We start from the raw sequence: 19,488 nt of genomic DNA on the forward strand, positions 1-19,488 counted from the left end.
AGCGATGAGGACTGTCTGAGGATACAGCAGGATTTAGATTGTCTGGAGACTTGGGCGGAGAGATGGCAGATGGAGTTTAACCTGGACAAATGTGAGGTAATGCATTTTGGAAGGGCTAATGCAGGTAGGGAATATACAGTGAATGGTAGAACCCTCAAGAGTATTGAAAGTCAAAGAGATCTAGGAGTACAGGTCCACAGATCACTGAAAGGGGCTACACAGGTGGAGAAGGTAGTCAAGAAGGCATACGGCATGCTTGCCTTCATTGGCCGGGGCATTGAGTATAAGAATTGGCAAGTCATGTTGCAGCTGTATAGAACCTTAGTTAGGCCACACTTGGAGTATAGTGTTCAATTCTGGTCGCCACACTACCAGAAGGATGTGGAGGCTTTAGAGAGGGTGCAGAAGAGATTTACCAGAATGTTGCCTGGTATGGAGGGCATAAGCTATGAGGAGCGATTGAATAAACTCGGTTTGTTCTCACTGGAACGAAGGAGGTTGAGGGGCGACCTGATAGAGGTATACAAAATTATGAGGGGCATAGACAGAGTGGATAGTCAGAGGCTTTTCCCCAGGGTAGAGGGGTCAATTACTAGGGGGCATAGGTTTAAGGTGAGAGGGGCAAAGTTTAGAGTAGATGTACGAGGCAAGTTTTTTACGCAGAGGGTAGTGGGTGCCTGGAACTCACTACCGGAGGAGGTAGTGGAGGCAGGGACGATAGGGACATTTAAGGGGCATCTTGACAAATATATGAATAGGATGGGAATAGAAGGATACGGACCCAGGAAGTGTAGAAGATTGTAGTTTAGTCGGGCAGTATGGTCGGCACGGGCTTGGAGGGCCGAAGGGCCTGTTCCTGTGCTGTACATTTCTTTGTTCTTTGTTCTTTGTACCTAGCCCAACTCCCCGGCCGTATCTATGTAACCTAACCAGCACATCCCTGGACATGAAAGGGCAATTTTAGCACGACCAATCCACCTATCCTGCACACCTTTGCACTGTGGGAGGAAACCGGAGCACCCGACGGAAACCCACGGAGACACGGGGAGAAGGTGCAGACTCCGCACAGACAGTCACCCAAGGCTGGAATTGAACCTGTGTCCCTGGCGCTGTGAGGCAGCAGTGCTCACATTGTGCCACCCTGCCGCCCCTTCTGACAGTGGAAACAGTTTCTCTTTATTTACCCTTACGCTTCACTCTCGGGGGCCGCTTTAGCTCAGTGGGCTGGACGGCTGGTTCATGATGCAGAGCGAGGCCAGCAGCGTGGGTTCAATTCCTGTATCGACCGAGGTTATTCATGAAGGCCCCGCCTTCTCAACCTTGCCCCTCGCCTGAGGTGTGGTGACCCACAGGTTAAATCGCCACCAGTCAGCTCGCCCCCCTCAAAGGCGAAAGCCTATGGCCATCTGGGACTACGGTGATTTTACCTTTATCTTTACAATTGTGGTGTTAATAGAACGATTCTGTCTCAGAATTACAATTTTTGGATTGTAAGAGTTTCGGGACTGTTTCTTTAAACTTAGAGTGGATGAAAGGGTCATGTGACCTATGATGGAGTCTATCGGACAACAAAGCTTGGGTGATTTTATTGGTAAAAATCAAAGGAAGATTGTTTCATTGAGAAGAAGGTGCAAGGTATTTCTACTTAGCGACAATGACAGCTGTTTCTGAGCAGATGCTTAGGCCCCAGAAAAGTGTTATAAGTCATAAACAGTTGTGGTGAAAACTATCCCTTCACTCCTAAGATGAAAGAGAGCTGAGTTCAAAGGTAACTGATTGGCATTTCAAATTATATTCAAGACCAATACATTTCCCATTGCCATGGAGAAGAGGAGAGCGGAAGCAATGTGAGATTAGGTTACAGGCTTCCCTATCAATCCAGAAACATCACAGATAGATTATTGTTCCAGTTTGGAGAGGTGGAGGGGGGAAAAAAATCTGGAATTAGCAATGCCTGCACCTTAAACAGAGGAAATGCTGACTCTATCAGTTAAGAGCTTGTTCCCAGAATGAAAACCTGATTTGTAAGGGTTTAAAAGAGGCTGGAAGATTTGCCTAGCTTGGATCTGGAGGAAATAATCTACAATATTACCCTCATAGGGAAAGGTAACTTTGACATTAGATGTTACCTGGCTGGGAAAATGAAGAGAAGCCGCCCTTTGTAAGCTAAGAGTAAATGTGAACTGTTTGCTGTAAGAATTGTACCTCCACGGGAGTGCGTTGTGTGATAAGGAAAACACTTCTAGCGTTTAAAGCATAAGTTTCCTGGAAAATAAAATAGTAGACGGGATTCTCCCGTACCCGGCGGGGCTGGGGGACCTGGCGGGATGGAGTGGCGTGAACCACTCCGGCGTCGGGCCGCCCCAAAGGTGCGGAATCGTCCGCACCTTCAGGGGCTAGGCCCGCCCTGGAGTGGTTGGTGCCCCGCCGGGCGGCGGGAAAGGGGCTTGTCACCACGCCAACCGGCGCCGAAGGGCCTCCGTCGGCCAGCGCGAGTGGGCGCATGCGCGGGAGCACCAGCGTGTGCTGGCGTCATCCCCGCACATGCGCAGAGGGAATCGCTTCCGCGCCAGGAATGGTGGACGACCACGGCCTCCGGTGCGGAACAATAGAGTGGCCCCACGGCACAGGCCCGCGGATCGATGGGCCAGTCCACCGTGGGGGCACCTCCCGGGGCCAGATCTCCCCGCGACCCCCCAGGAACCCCGGAGCCCGCCCGTGCCGCCAGGTCCCGCCGGTACAGCACCTACTCTAATTGACGCCGGCGGGACCGGCTACAGACGGGCGGGACTTCGGGCCATCGCGGGCCGGAGAATTCGGGCGGCCCCATTGAGTTGCGCCGGACCTCGCCATTCTCCGAGGCGGGCGGCGCGACTCATGCCTGGCCGGTTTTTGGGGGGGCGGGAGAATTGGGTGGACGGCGCGGGCGGGATTCACGCCGACCCCCGGCGATTCTCCCACCCGGCAGGGGGGGGGTCGGAGAATCCCACCCAGTGTTTACTCAATAATATTTTTATTTAGTCACCTGACACAGTAAAAGCTTTTTCCAAAATGCTACATCTTGGACGTGTCATCCTATCACGAATAACGACAAGTTTTAATTTCTTTTTAAAGGTTTTCAATCTCTATGGAGATCACAACATTACTCAAACCTCTCCTTAAACGCCTCTTCTCTGAGAAGAAAGGTCCCAGTTTCTTCAGTGTTTCCGTGGAACTGAAATCTTTATTCCGTCTCACCATTCCGGTAAACTTCCTCTGCGCTCCCTCTTTCGGAAGTGTGGTGCCCAGAATTGAACACGGTCCTCCAGCCGGCTCCGAACCCATGTTTTATGAAGGTTCAGCTGGTCTTCCTTGCTGTTTGCGACCGTAGGAATTGGGAGCAGGAGGAGGCCACTCGGCCCCTCGAGCCTGCTCCCCCATTCAATAAGATCGCAGCTGACCTGATTGTAGCCTCAGGCCCACATTCCCGCCTCACCCCCCCGATAACCTTTCACCTTCCCTCCCATTGTTAAGGCTCTGCCTTAAAAATATCCAAAGAGTCTGCTTCCACTGCCCTTTGAGGAAGAGAGTTCTGGAGACTCACAGCCGCCTGAGAGAAAAACATCCCCCCCATCTGTATCTTAAATGGGCGACCCCTTATTTTTAAACAGTGACCCCTCGTTCTAGATTCTTCCACAAGAGGACACATCCACCCTGTCGAGTACCCTCAGGACCTTCTACCTGCCCTCACTTATAAACCCAACAATCCCGTATGGCCATTTTATCAGTCATCTCCAGGGGGTTTCTCCGCCGGCGGGATTCTCCGCTGCGCCGGCATTGCACCCACGGCCACAGGTTTCCCGGCGGCGCGGGGTGGCCAGGATGGCAAATCCCACTGGCGGGTGGCGGGAATGGAGAATCCCGCTGCCGGGGGGGGGGGCCCGCCATCCAGGGGAAGGCGGCTGGTGGACCGCTGGCCGCCCAGTTCTCCGTCCTCGCGAGCAGCGGGACGGACTCACAGCGAAGAACCCCCGGCCTCCGTTCCTGTGCCCCTGTATAAAACTGCACCATTCACGCTTCAACCCACTGCCTCATTTCAGCCCACTGAAATGAATCATTTCACACCCATTTCACAGGCCCTGACTATGTCCTCCTGAAATCTGCCACCATCCTCCTCACCGCGGAGACAAGTTCGGTATCATCTGCAATCTTTGGAATTATGCCCCGTACACACCAAGTGATGTTGAGGGTCTTCTAGGGCTGTGGGTAGCACCCCCCGCCTCAGAAGCAAAAACTCCAGCTTTGGGTTCCACCTCCGGACTTGTTGGCCAAGCAAGATGCGCTCATAATGTGGTCGAAGAGATAGAATTTCAAACTCCAGATCCTGACAAGATAGGCCCAAGGCAAGCAGTGAATGTGGGAGAGATTCCTGGTCAGTCATGTGATGAAAGGAATCCCCTCCCATCGATACCCACAGCTCCAGTCTACAACATGCATCTCGCTGAGCGAACTCCAACTTGCAATCACCAGTGTTGTTCATTAATGCCAGGGTGGGGGAAGATGGGCCGAAAGACCTTTTTGTTCATCGAGCAGTTCCTAAAATTCTATGGTCTTAATGACCCATTTGCATTTAGTTCACGGGCCAGGTGGCCTATGCTCCGCCCACCCGCGGCCGGGAACCACGTGGGCGCGGATCACTTGTGGTTTTTACCAGCTTGGCCCTGACGTGGTGAAACTCGCGGCTGTCCCCCTTGGCCCACCATGAGGTCCACCACGTGAAGCCCACGCTGGTAGAGACCATCTTAGCCCATCCGAGGGCCAAGCCCCCTCCCCCTCCCAGCCAACAGTACACTGCCTGCCCACACCTCCTCTGCCAGACCCCCCGGGCACGTGCCTCTCCCATAGGTACCCCTGTGCGAGGTAGACTCCCCCCTCCAGATACCCCCTGCCTTAAGGAACCCCCTCCACAGAGCCTTCCCTACTTGCCCCCACCAACACATTCCCTCCACCCCTTCCACACAGAAAAGGATCCCCTCTCTGGAAGTTAGAGAACAGTCCAGACAGGGGCAGTGGGAAGCATTATAGCTGTAATACTTATCTTGCAGTTCCATGTGTCCATTCCAGCATCTGAATGCGAGTCATTCATAGCTTTCTAGCAGTGGTCTGTGATTGACAGCTTCTACAAACCATCTGTACCTGTGATTCATTCATCTCCCTTCACCGTTCAGTGGCCTGTGGTGAAAGCACAATTTTTGTGAACATTGACCACATCAAAGAGATGTTTGTGATTCCAATCACTCAAGCGTGTGATTTCACCGCATACTTCTCTTTGATGTGGTCAATGTTTGGGGTTTCACCACTTGGCCATCTTGAGCAGGTGGCTCCCTGGGAATCCCTTGTATTCCATAAATTTGCATGGTGTGGAACACTGGATTGCATCCTGCTGTACTACCCCAAGGGGACCGTAAAACTGGTGCAATTCAGCTCTGGAGGGAGAACATACTCCCAAGCAGCGCAGCACGGTAGCGCAGTGGATTGTTGGGGGGGGGGTTGTTGGAGGGGAGATTGTTGGAGAGGGAGGTTGTTTGAGAGGGGAGATTGTTGGAGGGGAGTTTGTTGGAGGTGGAGATTGTTGGAGGGGGAGATTGTTGGAGGGGGAGATTGTTGGAGGGGGAGATTGTTGGAGGGGGAGATTGTTGGAGAGGGAGGTTGTTGGAGGGGGAGATTGTTGGAGGGGGAGATTGTTGGAGGGGGAGATTGTTGGAGAGGGAGGTTGTTGGAGGGGGAGATTGTTGGAGGGGGAGATTGTTGGAGAGGGAGATTGTTGGAGGGGGAGATTGTTGGAGGGGGAGATTGTTGGAGGGGGAGATTGTTGGAGAGGGAGGTTGTTTGAGGGGGAGATTGTTGGAGAGGGAGGTTGTTGGAGGGGGAGATTGTTGGAGGGGGAGATTGTTGGAGGGGAGTTTGTTGGAGGGGGAAGGTTGGCAGGGAGGGGGATGGGATTGGTGGGGGTGGGGATTTGGGGAATGGGGTTGGTGGGGGGCAGGGGATGGGGTTGGCGGGGTTTGGAGATGAGTTTGGCAGGAGAGAGGGATGGGGCTGGCAGGGGAAAGGGATGGGGTTGGCAGGGGTTGGGGATGGGTTTGGCAGGGGAAAGGGATGGGTTGGTGGGGGGCAGGGCATGTGTTTGGCGGGGAGAGGGGTGGGTTTGGCAGGTGGTGAGGGATGGAATTGGAGTGGTGGGGAGAGGGAAGTTGATGGCTGGGTGGGGTGGGGTTGGTGGGGTAATGGGGATAGGGTTGGCGAGAGGTGGAGGATAGGGTTGGTGTGGTGGGGGGTGGTGGCAGGGGTGAAATGGTCGCTTGACTCTGACTCCTCCAACAAAATGGACATTTGTTTTCTAATTGGCGTCTGAAGGTGGTACACCACTAGACAGTCAATGGTGGAGCAGTCAGTCGGTTTGTGATAAATCTCCTGGGAAACATCCAACCAGAGTTGGCGGCCCAGTCTCGAGTCCCGAACCCAGGTCGAAAAATCAGTGACAGGAGGGGAGGGAGTCTCGTAACCGGCCTCCAGCCCTGGATGAGCAGAAATATCTTCCAGTTCAACGTTGGGAAGAATTGTCTTCGACCTCAGTCGCACATTCTGTCTCCCAGCTCCCCACTGATGCCGTTGCCTCTCCTGGAGGCTGAACCGGACTGTCCTCAATCTCTGTTTGACATTTGTCCAAGGGTTGAGCTTCCGACTTCTCCACTTCTGGAACATTCCTCCGTTCCCCTGTCTCAGCTCTTCCCCGGCCTTGAGGATGGACTATTCGGAGCTCCTCTCACATTCTGGCCTCTGCAAATTTGAGGCCATTCAGAACTCTGGGTGCCGTGCTCTTCCCCGCGCTGAACCTGGTCACCCATCACCCCTGTGCTCCCTGGCATACACGGTTGCCAGTTAAGTAATGCGCCCATTATAAAATTCTCAACCCTGTTTTCAAATCCATTCCTGGAATGGCACCTCCCGATCTCTGAACTCTCCTCCAGCACCGCAACCCTCTGAAATTCTACCGTCCCTCTAATTCTGGCTACTTGGGCATCCCCCATTTTTATTGCTCCACCATTGGACTCCTACCTGGCACAAAGGAAGGTGGTTGTGGTGGTTGGAGGTCAATCATCTCAGCTGCTTCATCAATGACTTCCCTTCCGTCGTAAGGTCAGAAGTGAGGATGTTTGCTGATGGCCTGCACATTCACGACTCCTCAGATAATGAAGCAGTCCGTGTCCAAATGCAGCAAGACCTGGACAATATCCAGGCATGAGGCTGACAAGTAGCAAGTTACATTCATGCCACACGAGTGCCAGGCAATGACCATTTCCGAGAAGAGAGGATCTAACCATCGCCCCTTGACATTCAATGGCATTACCATCGCTGAATCCCCCACAATCAACATCCTGGGGGCTACCATAGACCAGAAACTGAACCGGACTAGCCATATAAATACTGTGGCTACCAGGGCAGGTTAGGAATCCTGTGGTGACTAACACATCCCCTGTCCATCATCTGCAAGGGACAAGCCAGCAGTGTAATGGAATACTCTCCACTTGTCTGGATGAGTGCAGCTCCAACAACACTCAAGAAGCTCGACACCATCCAGGACAAAGCAGCCCCGCTTGATTGCTCCTCCTTCCCCAAACATTCAAACCCCCCACTACCGACGAACAGTGGCAGCCGTGTGTACCATCTACAAGATGCACTGCAGGAACTCATCAAGGTTCCTCAACACAGCACCTTCCAAACCCACGGCCACGACAATCTAGAAGGACAAGAGCAGCAGATACCTGGGAACCCCACCACCTGGAGATTCCCCTCCCAGTCACTCACCATCCTGACTTGCAAATACATCGCCGTTCCTTCACTGTCGCTGGGGCAACATCCTGGAACTCCCTCCCTAACAGCACTGTGCATGTACCTACACCACATGGACTGCAGTGACATGCAGGCAGCACACAAGGGAAATTGGGGTTGGGTAATGAATGCTGGCCTGGCCAGTGACATGAGCGAGAAAAAAAAACATTGGTGGTTGTCTTGTGCAGCCTCCTCCATAAGCTGTTGAATACCCTTCTTAGTCCTTCCACCTCTCGACCTCTCTTGGGGCGGTTCGGCGGCACAGTGGTTAGCACTGCTGCCTCACAGTGCCTGGGTCCCGGGTTCAATTCTGCCTTGGGCGACTCTCTGTGCGGAGTCTGCACGTTCTCCCCGTGTCTGCGTGGGTTTCCTCCGGGTGCTCCGGTTTCCTCTCACAGTCCAAAGATGTGCAGGTTAGATGGGGTTACGGGGATAGGGCAGGGGAGTGGACCTAGGTAGGGTGCTTTCTCACACGGTCGGTGCAGACCCGATGGGATGAATGGCCCCCTGCTGCCCTGTAGGGATTCGATGATTCTTCCCTCTGATGTTCCTTAATATCTCTTTGTGACGCAGTGTGGGGGCATGTTTTATGATTCCTTTGTGATATGCAGAGGGGGTTTATTAAATCGAGGTGCCAACATGAATGTATTCTTGCTGTTGACCTGCTACATCCAATTGCGTTCCCGCTCATTGTTGCCTGAGTTATTTCAGTTTGTTTTCAGTGATAACATTTGCAAGAAGAGGAAGTTGTGAACACTCGAGTTCATTGTGAAGCTTCCCAAGAGCTCATTATTGGAGACCCACAGGAAGCTGTTACTCTCCGATGTGGGCCAGGGATTGTTTCACGAGGGGAGAGGCGTCTCACCTCAGTGCAGCACAATCGCTTGTTTACCCTTTTGTGAATTGAAGAGCGGCAATCGCTACAAAGCCCTGCGGTAAATCCGACTCCCCGTGTTCCCGCCTCACAGCCCAGGCCCATGGACGGTCTGAGAGAGGAGAGGGGACTGAAGGGGCGAGTGTGAGAGGGGGAATAGGGCGAGAGGGGGAATTGGGGGGGAGGGGAGATTTGGGGGAGAGGGGGAAATGGAGGAGAGAGGTAATTGGGGGGAGGGGAGATTGGGGGGATTGGGGGAGAGGGGGAATTGGGGGGGAGGGGGGATTGGGGAGAGGGGCAATTGGGGGAGAGGGGGAACTGGGGAGGGGGGAATTGGGGGAGAGGGGGAATTGGGGGAGGGGGTGAATTGGGGATGGGGAATTGGAGGAGAGGGGGAATTGGAGGAGAGGGGGAATTGGGGGAGGGGGTGAATTGGGGATGGGGGAATTGGGGGAGAGGGGGAATTGGAGGAGGGAGGAATCGGGGGAGGGAAAGGGGGAATTGGGGGAGAGGGGAAATTGGGGGAGGGGGGAATTGGGGGAGGGGGAATTAGGGAGAGCGGGAATTGGGGGAAAGCGGGAATTGGGGCGAGCAGGAATTGGGGGAGAGTGGGAATTGGGGTAGAGGGGAAATTGGAGGAGGGGGAATTGGGGGAGAGGGGGAATTGGGGGAGGGGAAATTGGGGAGGGGGGAGCTGGGGGCGAGGGGGAATTGGAGGAGGGGGGAATTGGGGGTGAGGGGGAATTGTAGGGGGGGAATTGGCAGAGGGGGAATGGGGAGGGGGGTAATGGGGGAGAGGGGGAATTGGGGAGAGGGGGAATTGGAGGAGGGTGTATTGGGGAGAGGGGGAATTGGGGAGAGGGGGAATTGAGGGAGGGAGAGGGGGGATTGGGGGAGAGGAGGAATTGGGGGAGGGGAAATTGGGGAGAGGGGGAATTGGGGGAGAGGTGGATTGAGGAGGGAGGGGGGAATTGGGGGAGAGGGGGAATTGGGGGGAGCGGGGATTGGGGGAGGGGGAATTGGGGGAATGAGAGAAGGGGTTATTGGGAGAGGGAATTGGAGTGGGCGGGGGATGAGATTTTGGGGGTAGGAGGGAGAAGGGACAATGCGGGGGTGAAAGGGAGAGGGTGTTGGAGTGTGAGGGGTGTATTGGGGGAGGGTGGAGGGGGTATTGTGGAGTGAGACGGAAAGGGGACATTGGAGAGTGGGAGTTGGGGGATTGGAGCGGAAAGGAAATTGAGGAATGTGAGTGATGAAGGAGTGTGGGGAGCGGGAATGAAGGGGGTGAGTGGTGCCGGGGGGAGGGGAGGGGAGGGGAGGGGGGATGAGGGGTGGGGGGGGGGGTGATAAGAAAAGGCTTGCATATCTATCGCTCCTTTCACTCCCTCAGGACGCTCCAAAACATTGCTCAACCATGACGGCCTTTGTGATTTGTGTGGCGTTGCTATGACGACCTGGACCCTAACTCTTGTTTCTAAACTCAGGTGTCGTACTATGGGACGATACAGACCATCTACACAGTGGGTTACAGCTTGTCACTGGTCATTCTTTCAGTGGCTGTGGTCATCTTGTCGACTTTTCGGTAGGTTGCCACACTCAAAGCAATCGCAGTAATGCCGCGGTGATAAGGTGCACTGGTCCCCTCTGCGTGTGCGGAATCACAAACACCCTCATCATCAATGGGTATTCCAGCAAAACTCTACCTAAAGTGGCAAACAAACTCCAAAGAAAGGTAAGGTCTTACATTTATATAGCGCCTCTCATGGCCCCAGAACACCTCAAAGGGTTTCACAGCCAATGAGGCGCTTGTTGTAATGTAGGAACCGCAGCAACCAATTTGCGCACAGCAAGCTCCCATCTGCAGCAATGAGATTGTGACCGGATTATCTTACTTTTCTTTTTAACTGATGTCAGTCATAAGTTCATAAGATATAAGAGCAGAATTAGGCCATTCGGCCCATCGAGTCGAGAGATGACCATTGGCCCGGGCACGATGGATAACTCCACTTCAGGTCTTCTTCCTTGTACATGCCTTGTACATCCACCCGAGAGGACAGACAGGGGCCTCTGTTTAACATTTCCTCCACAAGGTGGCGCCTCAGATGGAGCCGCACTCCCTCAGTGTGGCTCTGGAGGATGTATACAAGTCAGGTGGACGTGAGCTGAAAGTGTACGAGGCTCCAGGATGAATAGAGATCAGAAAAATGTTCTGCCTCCCCTCTGTCCTCTGACAGGAGAACAGGACCCCGAGGAGGAAGGTGATCCAAGGACAAGTAACATTCTCAAGAAAGAACAGGATTGGTCCCCTGCTGAGATAGTTGCAGCAGTTATTTTTCAGGAATCTAGAGATTGCAGAATGTTGCACCGTGCAGAAGGGCTGAATGGCCAACCCCAGTACACTTACGCTCCTATTTCTGAGGTGGTTTTTTGAAAGAGCTTTTCAATTTGCCCCCACACTCACTGCTCTTTTCCCAAAGCTCTGCAAGCTTCTCCATTGCAACAATTCACCCAATTCCTCTCTGTAGGTCAGGATGGTCGAATGGTCTAAGGCGCTGTGTTCAGGTTGCAGTCTCCTCTAGAGGGTTTTGAATCCCATTCCTGACATTGATTTTTTTTGGGGGCAAACAAACAAACTCCAAAGAAAGGTAAGGTCTTTTTGTGCGGCATGGTGGCCCAGTGGTTAGCACTGCTTGCCTCACAGCTCCAGGGATCCGGGTTCGATTCCGGCCTCGGGTGACTGTCTGTGTGGAGTTTGCACGTTCTCCCGTGTCTGCGTGGGTTTCCTCCGGGTGCTCCGGTTCCCTCCCACAGTTCAAAGATGAGCAGGTTAGGTGGATTGGCCGAGTTAAATTGCTCCTTCGTGTCCAAAGAACAAAGAACAGAGAACAAAGAACAATACAGCACAGGAACAGGCCCTTTGGCCCTCCAAGCCTGTGCCAACCATGGTACCTGCCTAAACTAAAACCGTCTGCACTTCCGGAGTCCGTATCCTTCCATTCCCACCCTATTCATAAGAACATAAGAACTAGGAGCAGGAGTAGGCCATCTGGCCCCTCGAGCCTGCTCCGCCATTCAATGAGAGCATGGCTGATCTTTGTGGACTCAGCTCCACTCTCCGGCCCGTACACCATATCCCCGAATCCCTTTATTCTTTAGAAAGGTATCTATCTTTTTCTTAAAGACGTTTAAAGAAGGAGCCTCAACTGCTTCACTGGGCAAGGAATTCCAGAGATTCACAACCCTTTGGGTGAAGAAGTTCCTCCTACACTCCGTCCTAAATCTACTTCCCCTTATTTTGAGGCTATGCCCCTTAGTTCTGCTTTCCCCGACCAGTGGAAACAACCTGCTCGCATCTATCCTATCTATTCCCTTCATAATTTTATATGTTTCAATAAGATCCCCCGCATCCTTCTAAACTCCAATGAGTACAGTCCCAGTCTACTCAACCTCTCGTCATAATCTAATCCTCTCAACCCTGGGATCAACCTAGTGAATCTCCTCTGCACTCCCTCCAGTGCCAATATGTCCTTTCTCAGGTAAGGAGACCAAAACTGAACACAATACTCCAGATGCGGCCTCACCAACACCCTATACAATTGCAGCATAACCTCACTAGTCTTGAACTCCATCCCTCTAGCAACGAAAGACAAAACTCGATTAGCCTTCTTAATCACCCGTTGCACCTGCACACCAACTTTTTGCGACTTGTGCACCAGCACACCCAGGTCCCATGCATCTTTAGTTTATGCAGCAACCTTTTGTGTGGCACCTTTCTGGAAATCCACATTCATTGGCTCCCCGTTATCTACTGCACTGGTAACGTCCTCAAAAAATTCTACCAAATTAGTCAGATACGACCTACCCTTTGTGAACCCATGCTGCGTCTGCCCAATGGGACAATTTCCCTCCAGGTGCCCCGCTATTTCCTCCTTAATGATAGATTCCAGCATTTTCCCTACAACCGAAGTTAAGCTTACCGGCCTAAAGTTACTCGCTTTCTGCCAACCTCCTTTTTTAAACAATGGTGTCACGTTTGCTACTTTCCAATCCCCTGGGACCACCCCAGAGTCTAGTGAATTTTGATAAATTATCACGAGTGCATTTACAATTTCCCTAGCCATCTCTTTTAACACTCTGGGATGCATCCCATCAGGGCCAGGAGACTTGTCTACCTTTAGCCCCATTAGCTTTCCCAATACTGCCTCCTTAGTGATTACAATCATCTCAAGGTCCTCACCTATCATATCTTTATTTCCATCAGTCACTGGCATGTTATTTGTGTCCTCCGCTGTGAAGACTGACCCAAAACACCTGTTCAGCTCCTCAGCCATTTCCCCGTCTCCTATTATTAAATCTTCCTTCTCATCTTCCAAAGGACCAATATTTACCTTCGCCACTCTTTTTTGTCTTATATATTTGTAGAAGCTTTTACTATCTGCTTTTATGTTCTGAGCCAGTTTACTTTCATAGTCTACCTTACTCTTCTTTATAGCTTTTTTAGTAGCTTTCTGTTGTCCCCTAAAGACTTCCCAGTCCTCTAGTCTCCCACTAAATTTTGCCACTTTGTATGTTTTTTCCTTCAATTTGATACTCTCCCTCACCTCCTTATATATCCACGGTCGATTTTTCCCCTTTCTACCGTCTTTCTTTTTTGTCGGTATGAACCTTTTCTGAACACTGTGAAAGATCGCTCGGAAGGTTCTCCACTGTTCCTCAACTGCTTCACCATGAAGTCTTTGCTCCCAGTCTACCTTAGCTAGTTCTTCTCTCATCCCATTGTAATCGCCTTTGTTTAAGCACAAAACACTAGTGTTTGATTTTACCTTGTCATCCTCCAACTGTATTTTAAATTCCACCATATTGTGGTCGCTCCTTCCAAGAGGATCCCGAACTATGAGATCATTAATCAATCCTGCCTCATTACACAGGACCAGATCTAGGACCGCTTGTTCCCTTGTAGGTTCCATTACATACTGTTCCAGGAAATTATCCCGGGCACATTCAAGGCTGCCTTTACCAACCTGGTTAAACGAATCGATATGCAGATTAAAATCTTCCATGATAACCGCTGTACCATTTCTACATGCATCCGTTATTTCTTTGCTTATTGCCTGCCCTACCATCCTGTTACTATTTGGTGGCCTATAGACTACTCCTATCAGTGACCTTTTCGCCTTACTATTCCTGATTTCCACCCAAATTGATTCAACCTTGTCCTCCGTAGCACCAATATCATCCCTTACTATTGTCCGGATGCCATCCTTAAACAACAAAGCTACACCACCACCCTTACCGTCCATTCTATCCTTTCGTATAGTCTGATATCCTTGGATATTTAACTCCCAGTCGTGACCATCTTTTAACCATGTTTCAGTAATGGCCACTAAATCATAGTCATTCACGATGATTTGCGCCATCAACTCATTCACCTTATTCCGTATACTACGAGCATTCAGGTAAAGTACACTTATGCTGTTTTTTATGTCTTTGTTATGAATCCTAACACCTTGATCAGTAGCTTTTCGCAATTTATTTTTCCTCTTACCCTTTCTCCTAATTTTCCTTGTCTTTGAACCCATATCTCTACATAATAACCTGTCACGTAACCTGCTGCCTTGATCTCCATTAACCATTATACTGTCCATAGCTTTACACTTCCCTTCATATATTTGTCTAGATGCCCCTTAAATGTCGCTATCGTACCTGCTCCCACCACCTCCCCAGGCAGCGCGTTCCATATATTTATCACCCTCTGTGTAAAAAACCTGCCTCGCACATCAGTTCTAAACTTTTCTCCACGCACGTCAACCCTATGTCCCCTAGTACTTGACTCTCCTACCCGAGGAAAGAGCATCTGACTATCCACTCTGTCCATGCCACTCATAATCTTGTAGACCTCTATCGGGTCGCCTCTCAACCTCCGTCGTTCCAGTGAGAACAGACCGAGTTTACCTAACCTCTCCTCATAGCTAATGCCCTCCAAAGCAGGCAACATCCCAGTAAACCGCTTTTGTACTCTCTCCAAAGCCTCCACATCCTTCTGGTAGTGTGGCGACCAGAATTGAACACTATACTCCAAGTGTGGCCTAACTAAGCTTCTATACAGCTGCAACATGACTTGCCAATTCTTATACTCAATGCCCCGGCCAATGAAGCGTTCTACCAAAGGTTAGATGGGGTTACGGGGAGGGGGAGTGGGTCTGTGTAGGGTGCTCTTTCGGAGGGTCGGTGCAGACTCGATGGGCTGAATGGCCTCCTTCTGCGCTGTGGGGATTCTGTGATTCTATGGAAATTACTGCTGCCTATTCAGATATTGCATTCTCCATCATAACTCGCCTGGTGAACAAAGAAAACTCCTCATGAACTTCTCTGCTTCTTTTGCCAATTACCTTGAATCTGCTTCATTTGCTTACTGACCCCGGTGCCCAGTCTGAAGTATGAAAATGCAAGAAATCAGTCTGTGCTTTTCCAAGCTGCAGACAAGGGCACGTGGCTTTGCTGCCCCTTCTGAAGCTGCCCATCTGTTAAACGCCAGCTGAGACTTTCCTTCGGAGAGTGTGCGAAGCCACCGCCCTGTTCTCTCACTCCCTTTGCCAAAAACTATGTTAAATAGAGAAACCGAACTCGAGGGCAAAAGCCACGCTGCTCAAACACGAACTGGGCCTGAGAAAGTGGGCAACCTAGGAAATATCTTGCATGTTATGTAGCACCTGCCGCAACATCGGGATGTCCGCACGCGCTCTACAGCCAAGCTAAATGCTTCTGAAAATTAGTCATGACAGCCAGTTTGTACACAGCAAGATCCCAGGTGAATTGACCGGCTATAGTTCAGCAATCTCCAGTGCTGTTGCTTGAGAGACGTCAGCTAGAAAAGTGGGAGAACGCTCATCGCGAGTCTTTGAGTAGTTCCACTGGGTGGTTAAATCCACATCAACAGGGCCTCGGTTTGAGGCCTTGGGCTGAATTTGGTGCTTGCCCCTTCAGCGGCTTTTGAGGTGTTATCGGGCAGGGGGTCAGGACCTGGCTTCCACCTGCTCTGGCCAATTATGTCTTGAGCAGGAAGGCTCATGGAGGGCTTACCTGTCCAGATCCTGATGAAGCGCTTAAGTGAGAAATTCGGGCCCACTTAAGAGGCCTCATCCTGCTACCACTGGCATTTAGTAAGTGTGTGTGTGTGTGGGGTGGGGGGGGGGGGGGTGGGGGGAATCGGGGGGATGGGGGGGGAGGAGGGGTAATGTGGAGCCGCCACGCGAGTAGCCCTGAAAGGAAAACCCTGTCAGGCTTGCTCACGGGAAGCTAAGAGGGGTCCTTCATTCAAATGCGCTCAGCGACTGACCAAGGGACCTGGCCTCACCTGACCTTTGTGCCAGCTCCTGCACCACTGCCTCCCGCACCCCCCCCCCCCCCCCCCCGCCCACCCAATTACCTCCCCTGTGACCTGCACCCCATGATTCCCATCCTGTTCTCGTTCACCTGGCCCCCGCCCCCCCGTTGCTCTTGCGCCCCGAGTGGGTGAACTGCCGCCGGCAACCACTGAGCCTGGTGGCACTGATGGCAATGGAGAACTGCTGGCCTCTGATTGGTTGGCAGCTCTCAGCGGGTGGGGATTCCGCCCCCTCCTTACAATGGCGCTTACCTCCGATGGTTCTACCCTAACGGAGGTGACACGGGCTGGCGGGGGAGGGGGGGGGGACCCCTCCCCTCTCCCCCATCACAAACATTAAATCCCCACCCTTCTCTCTAAGATGCTGCACTTCTAGCAAAGCAACAGCAGCCGAGACTGTAGGCCCGTGTCTCTGAGATGGGGCCTGATCTCACAAAGTTTAGCTCTAAGAGGATCCAGCAGAGGGCAGCAGAGCGGAGCCGCTGATTGGCTGTTGCAGGGAAAGTTTGCATCAGTGCATTGCGGTCACTGTAACCAGAAGGTGTACCTGAGCAAGACACCCTCTGTGTTCAAGTGAAGGCAAGCATCCAGCAGAGGGCAGCAGAGCAGAGCTGCTGATTGGCTGTTGTGGGGAAAGTTTGCATCAGTGCATTATGGTCAATGTATCCAGAAGGTGTACCTGAGCAAGACACCCTCTGCGTTCAAGTGAAGGCAAGCATCCAGCAGAGGGAAGCAGAGTGGAGCCGCTGATTGGCAGTTACGGGGAAAATGTGCATCAGTGCATTGCGGTCACTGTATCCAGAAGGTGATTTGTGGAGGATCTTTGTCAAGTGACAGTTAAGCCCCAAACACTTCTTCAGTGTTTCCCGACCTACCCCCTCCTCTAACCAAAAAAAAAACAATCACTGCAAGGATCCCAGCAGAGTAAAGTTCAAGAGGGAGACTCGAGGGCAGGTAGAAGTAGAAAGAAGTTGAACCGTGACATCACAGCCAGCAAGTAAGTGATTGGCAGGTGACTGGTAAGTAGCTTTTCTTTTCCCTGAGGTGTGTTGATCAGGTAAGGTTTTTCTATTTCTATTTTTTTAAATCGTGTGATTGGTAAATTTATGTATTATTTGATATTATAGTTGGACTAAGTTAAGCTTAAGACTAAAAATGGCAGGAGATCTCAGACCCGTGTTATGCTCCTCTTGCTCAATGTGGGAGCTCAGGGACGTGGCTGATGTCCCTGGCTCCTTCACGTGCGGGAAGTGCGTCCAGCTGCAGCTCTTGTTAGACCGCATGCCGGCTCTGGAGTTGCGGATGGACTCACTTTGGGTGACCAAAAGGCAAAGAAAGAGCAGGAAGGCAGTGCAAGTGTCCCCTGCGGTCATCTCCCTCCAAAACCGGTACACCGTTTTGGATACTGTTGGGGGAGATGGCTCACCAGGGGAAGGCAGCTGTAGCCAGGTTCATGGCACCGTGGCTGGCTCTGTTGTACAGAAGGGCGGGAAAAAGAGTGGAAGGGCTATAGACATAGGGGATTCAATCGTAAGGGGAGTAGATTGGCGGTCTGTGGTTGAAAACGAGACCCCCGAATGGTATGTTGCCTCCCGGGTGCACGAGTCAGGGATGTCTCAGATCGGCTGCAGAACATTCTGATGGTGGAGCGTGAACAGCCAATTGTCGTGGTGCATATCGGCACCAATGATATAGGTAAAAAACGGGATGAGGTCCTACAAGCAGAATTTAGGGAGTTAGGAGCCAAGTTAAAAAGTCGGACCTCAGAGGTAGTAATCTCAGGATTGCTACCAGTGCCACGTGGTAGTCAGAGTAGAAATGAAAGAATAGGCAGGATGAATGCGTGGCTTGAGACATGGTGCAGGAGGGAGGGGTTCAGATTTTTGGGACATTGGGACCGGTTCTGGGGGAGGTGGGACTACTACAAATTGGACGGTCTACACCTGGGCAGGACTGGAACCAATGTCCTTGGGGGTGCTTTTGCTAACGCTGTTGGGGAGGGTTGAAACTAATGTGGCGGGGGATGGGAACCAAATGAGGAGGTTAGTGGACAGTAAGGAGGTAGTAACTAAGCCTGTAAGGAACTAGATCATGAAGTCAGCGTGACTAAGGGGAAGAGTAGGCAGGGAGCAGGTGATGAACGCGAAGGGACAGGTGGTCTGAGGTGCATTTGTTTTAATGCAAGAAGTGTAGCAGGTAAGGCAGATGAACTTAGGGCTTGGATTAGTACCCGGGAGTATGATGTTATTACTATTACTGAGACTTGGTTGATGGAAGGGCATGATTGGCAACTAAATATCCCAGGATAGCGATGCTTCAGGAGGGAATGAGAGGGAGGTAAAAGGGGTGGAGGAGTTGCATTACTGGTCAGAGAGGATATCACAGCTGTGCTGAAGGAGGGCACTATGGAGGACTCGAGCAGTGAGGCGATACGGTCAGAGCTCAGAAATGGGAAGGGTGCGGTAACAATGTTGGGGCTGTACTACAGACCTCCCAACAGCGAGCGTGAGATAGAGGTACAAATATGTAAACAGATTACAGAAAGATGTAGGAGCAACAGGGTGGTGGAGATAGGAGATTTTAATTTTCCCAACATTGACTGGGATACACTTAGTGTCAGAGGTCTAGATGGAGCAGAATTTGTAAGGAGCATCCAGGAGGGTTTTCTAGAGCAGTATGTAAATAGTCCAACTCGGGAAGGGGCCATACAGGACCTGGTGTTGGGGAATGAGCCCGGCCAGGTGGTTGAAGTTTCAATCGGGGATTTCTTTGGGAATAGTGATCACAGTTCCGTAAGTTTTAGAATACTCATGGACAAAGACGAGAGTGGTCCTAAAGGAAGTGTGCTAAATTGGGGGAAGGCCAACTATACCAAAATCCGGCAGGAGCTGGGGAATGTGGATTGGGAGCTGCTGTTTGAAGGTAAATCCACATTTGATATGTGGGAGGCTTTTAAAGAGAGGTTGATTAGAGTGCAGGACAAACATGTCCCTGTGAAAATGAGAGATAGAAATGGCAAGATTAGGGAACCATGGATGACAGGTGAAATTGTGAGACGAGCTAAGAGGAAAAAGGAAGCATACATAAGGTCTAGACGATTGAAGACAGACAAAGCTTTGAAAGAATATCGGGAATGTAGGACAAATCTGAAACGAGGAATCAAGAGGGCTAAAAGGGGTCATGAAATATCTTTAGCAAACAGGGTTAAGGAAAATCCGAAAGCCTTTTGTTCATACATAAGGAGCAAGAGGGTAACTAGAGAAAGGGTTGGCCCACTCAAGGACAAAGGAGGAAAGTTATGCGTGGAGTCAGCGAAAATGGGTGAGATTCTTAACGAGTATTTTGCATCAGTATTCAC

The 19,488-nt window shown here is 51.4% G+C and overlaps 1 protein-coding gene across 1 annotated transcript in view; it reads left to right on the forward strand.

Annotated features, from left to right (window-relative positions):
• The window catches only part of ghrhrl (growth hormone releasing hormone receptor, like), a 133,751-nt gene that overhangs the window by 55,268 nt on the left and 58,995 nt on the right, over positions 1-19,488 (forward strand). Inside the window, exon 5 of the mRNA XM_072508078.1 lies at positions 10,231-10,328. Coding sequence (XP_072364179.1) covers positions 10,231-10,328 — 98 coding nt within the window. The remainder of the gene's footprint in view (positions 1-10,230; positions 10,329-19,488) is intronic.

Source organism: Scyliorhinus torazame, chromosome 6 (genome assembly GCF_047496885.1).
Source record: "Scyliorhinus torazame isolate Kashiwa2021f chromosome 6, sScyTor2.1, whole genome shotgun sequence".
Taxonomy (NCBI): Eukaryota; Metazoa; Chordata; class Chondrichthyes; order Carcharhiniformes; family Scyliorhinidae; genus Scyliorhinus; species Scyliorhinus torazame.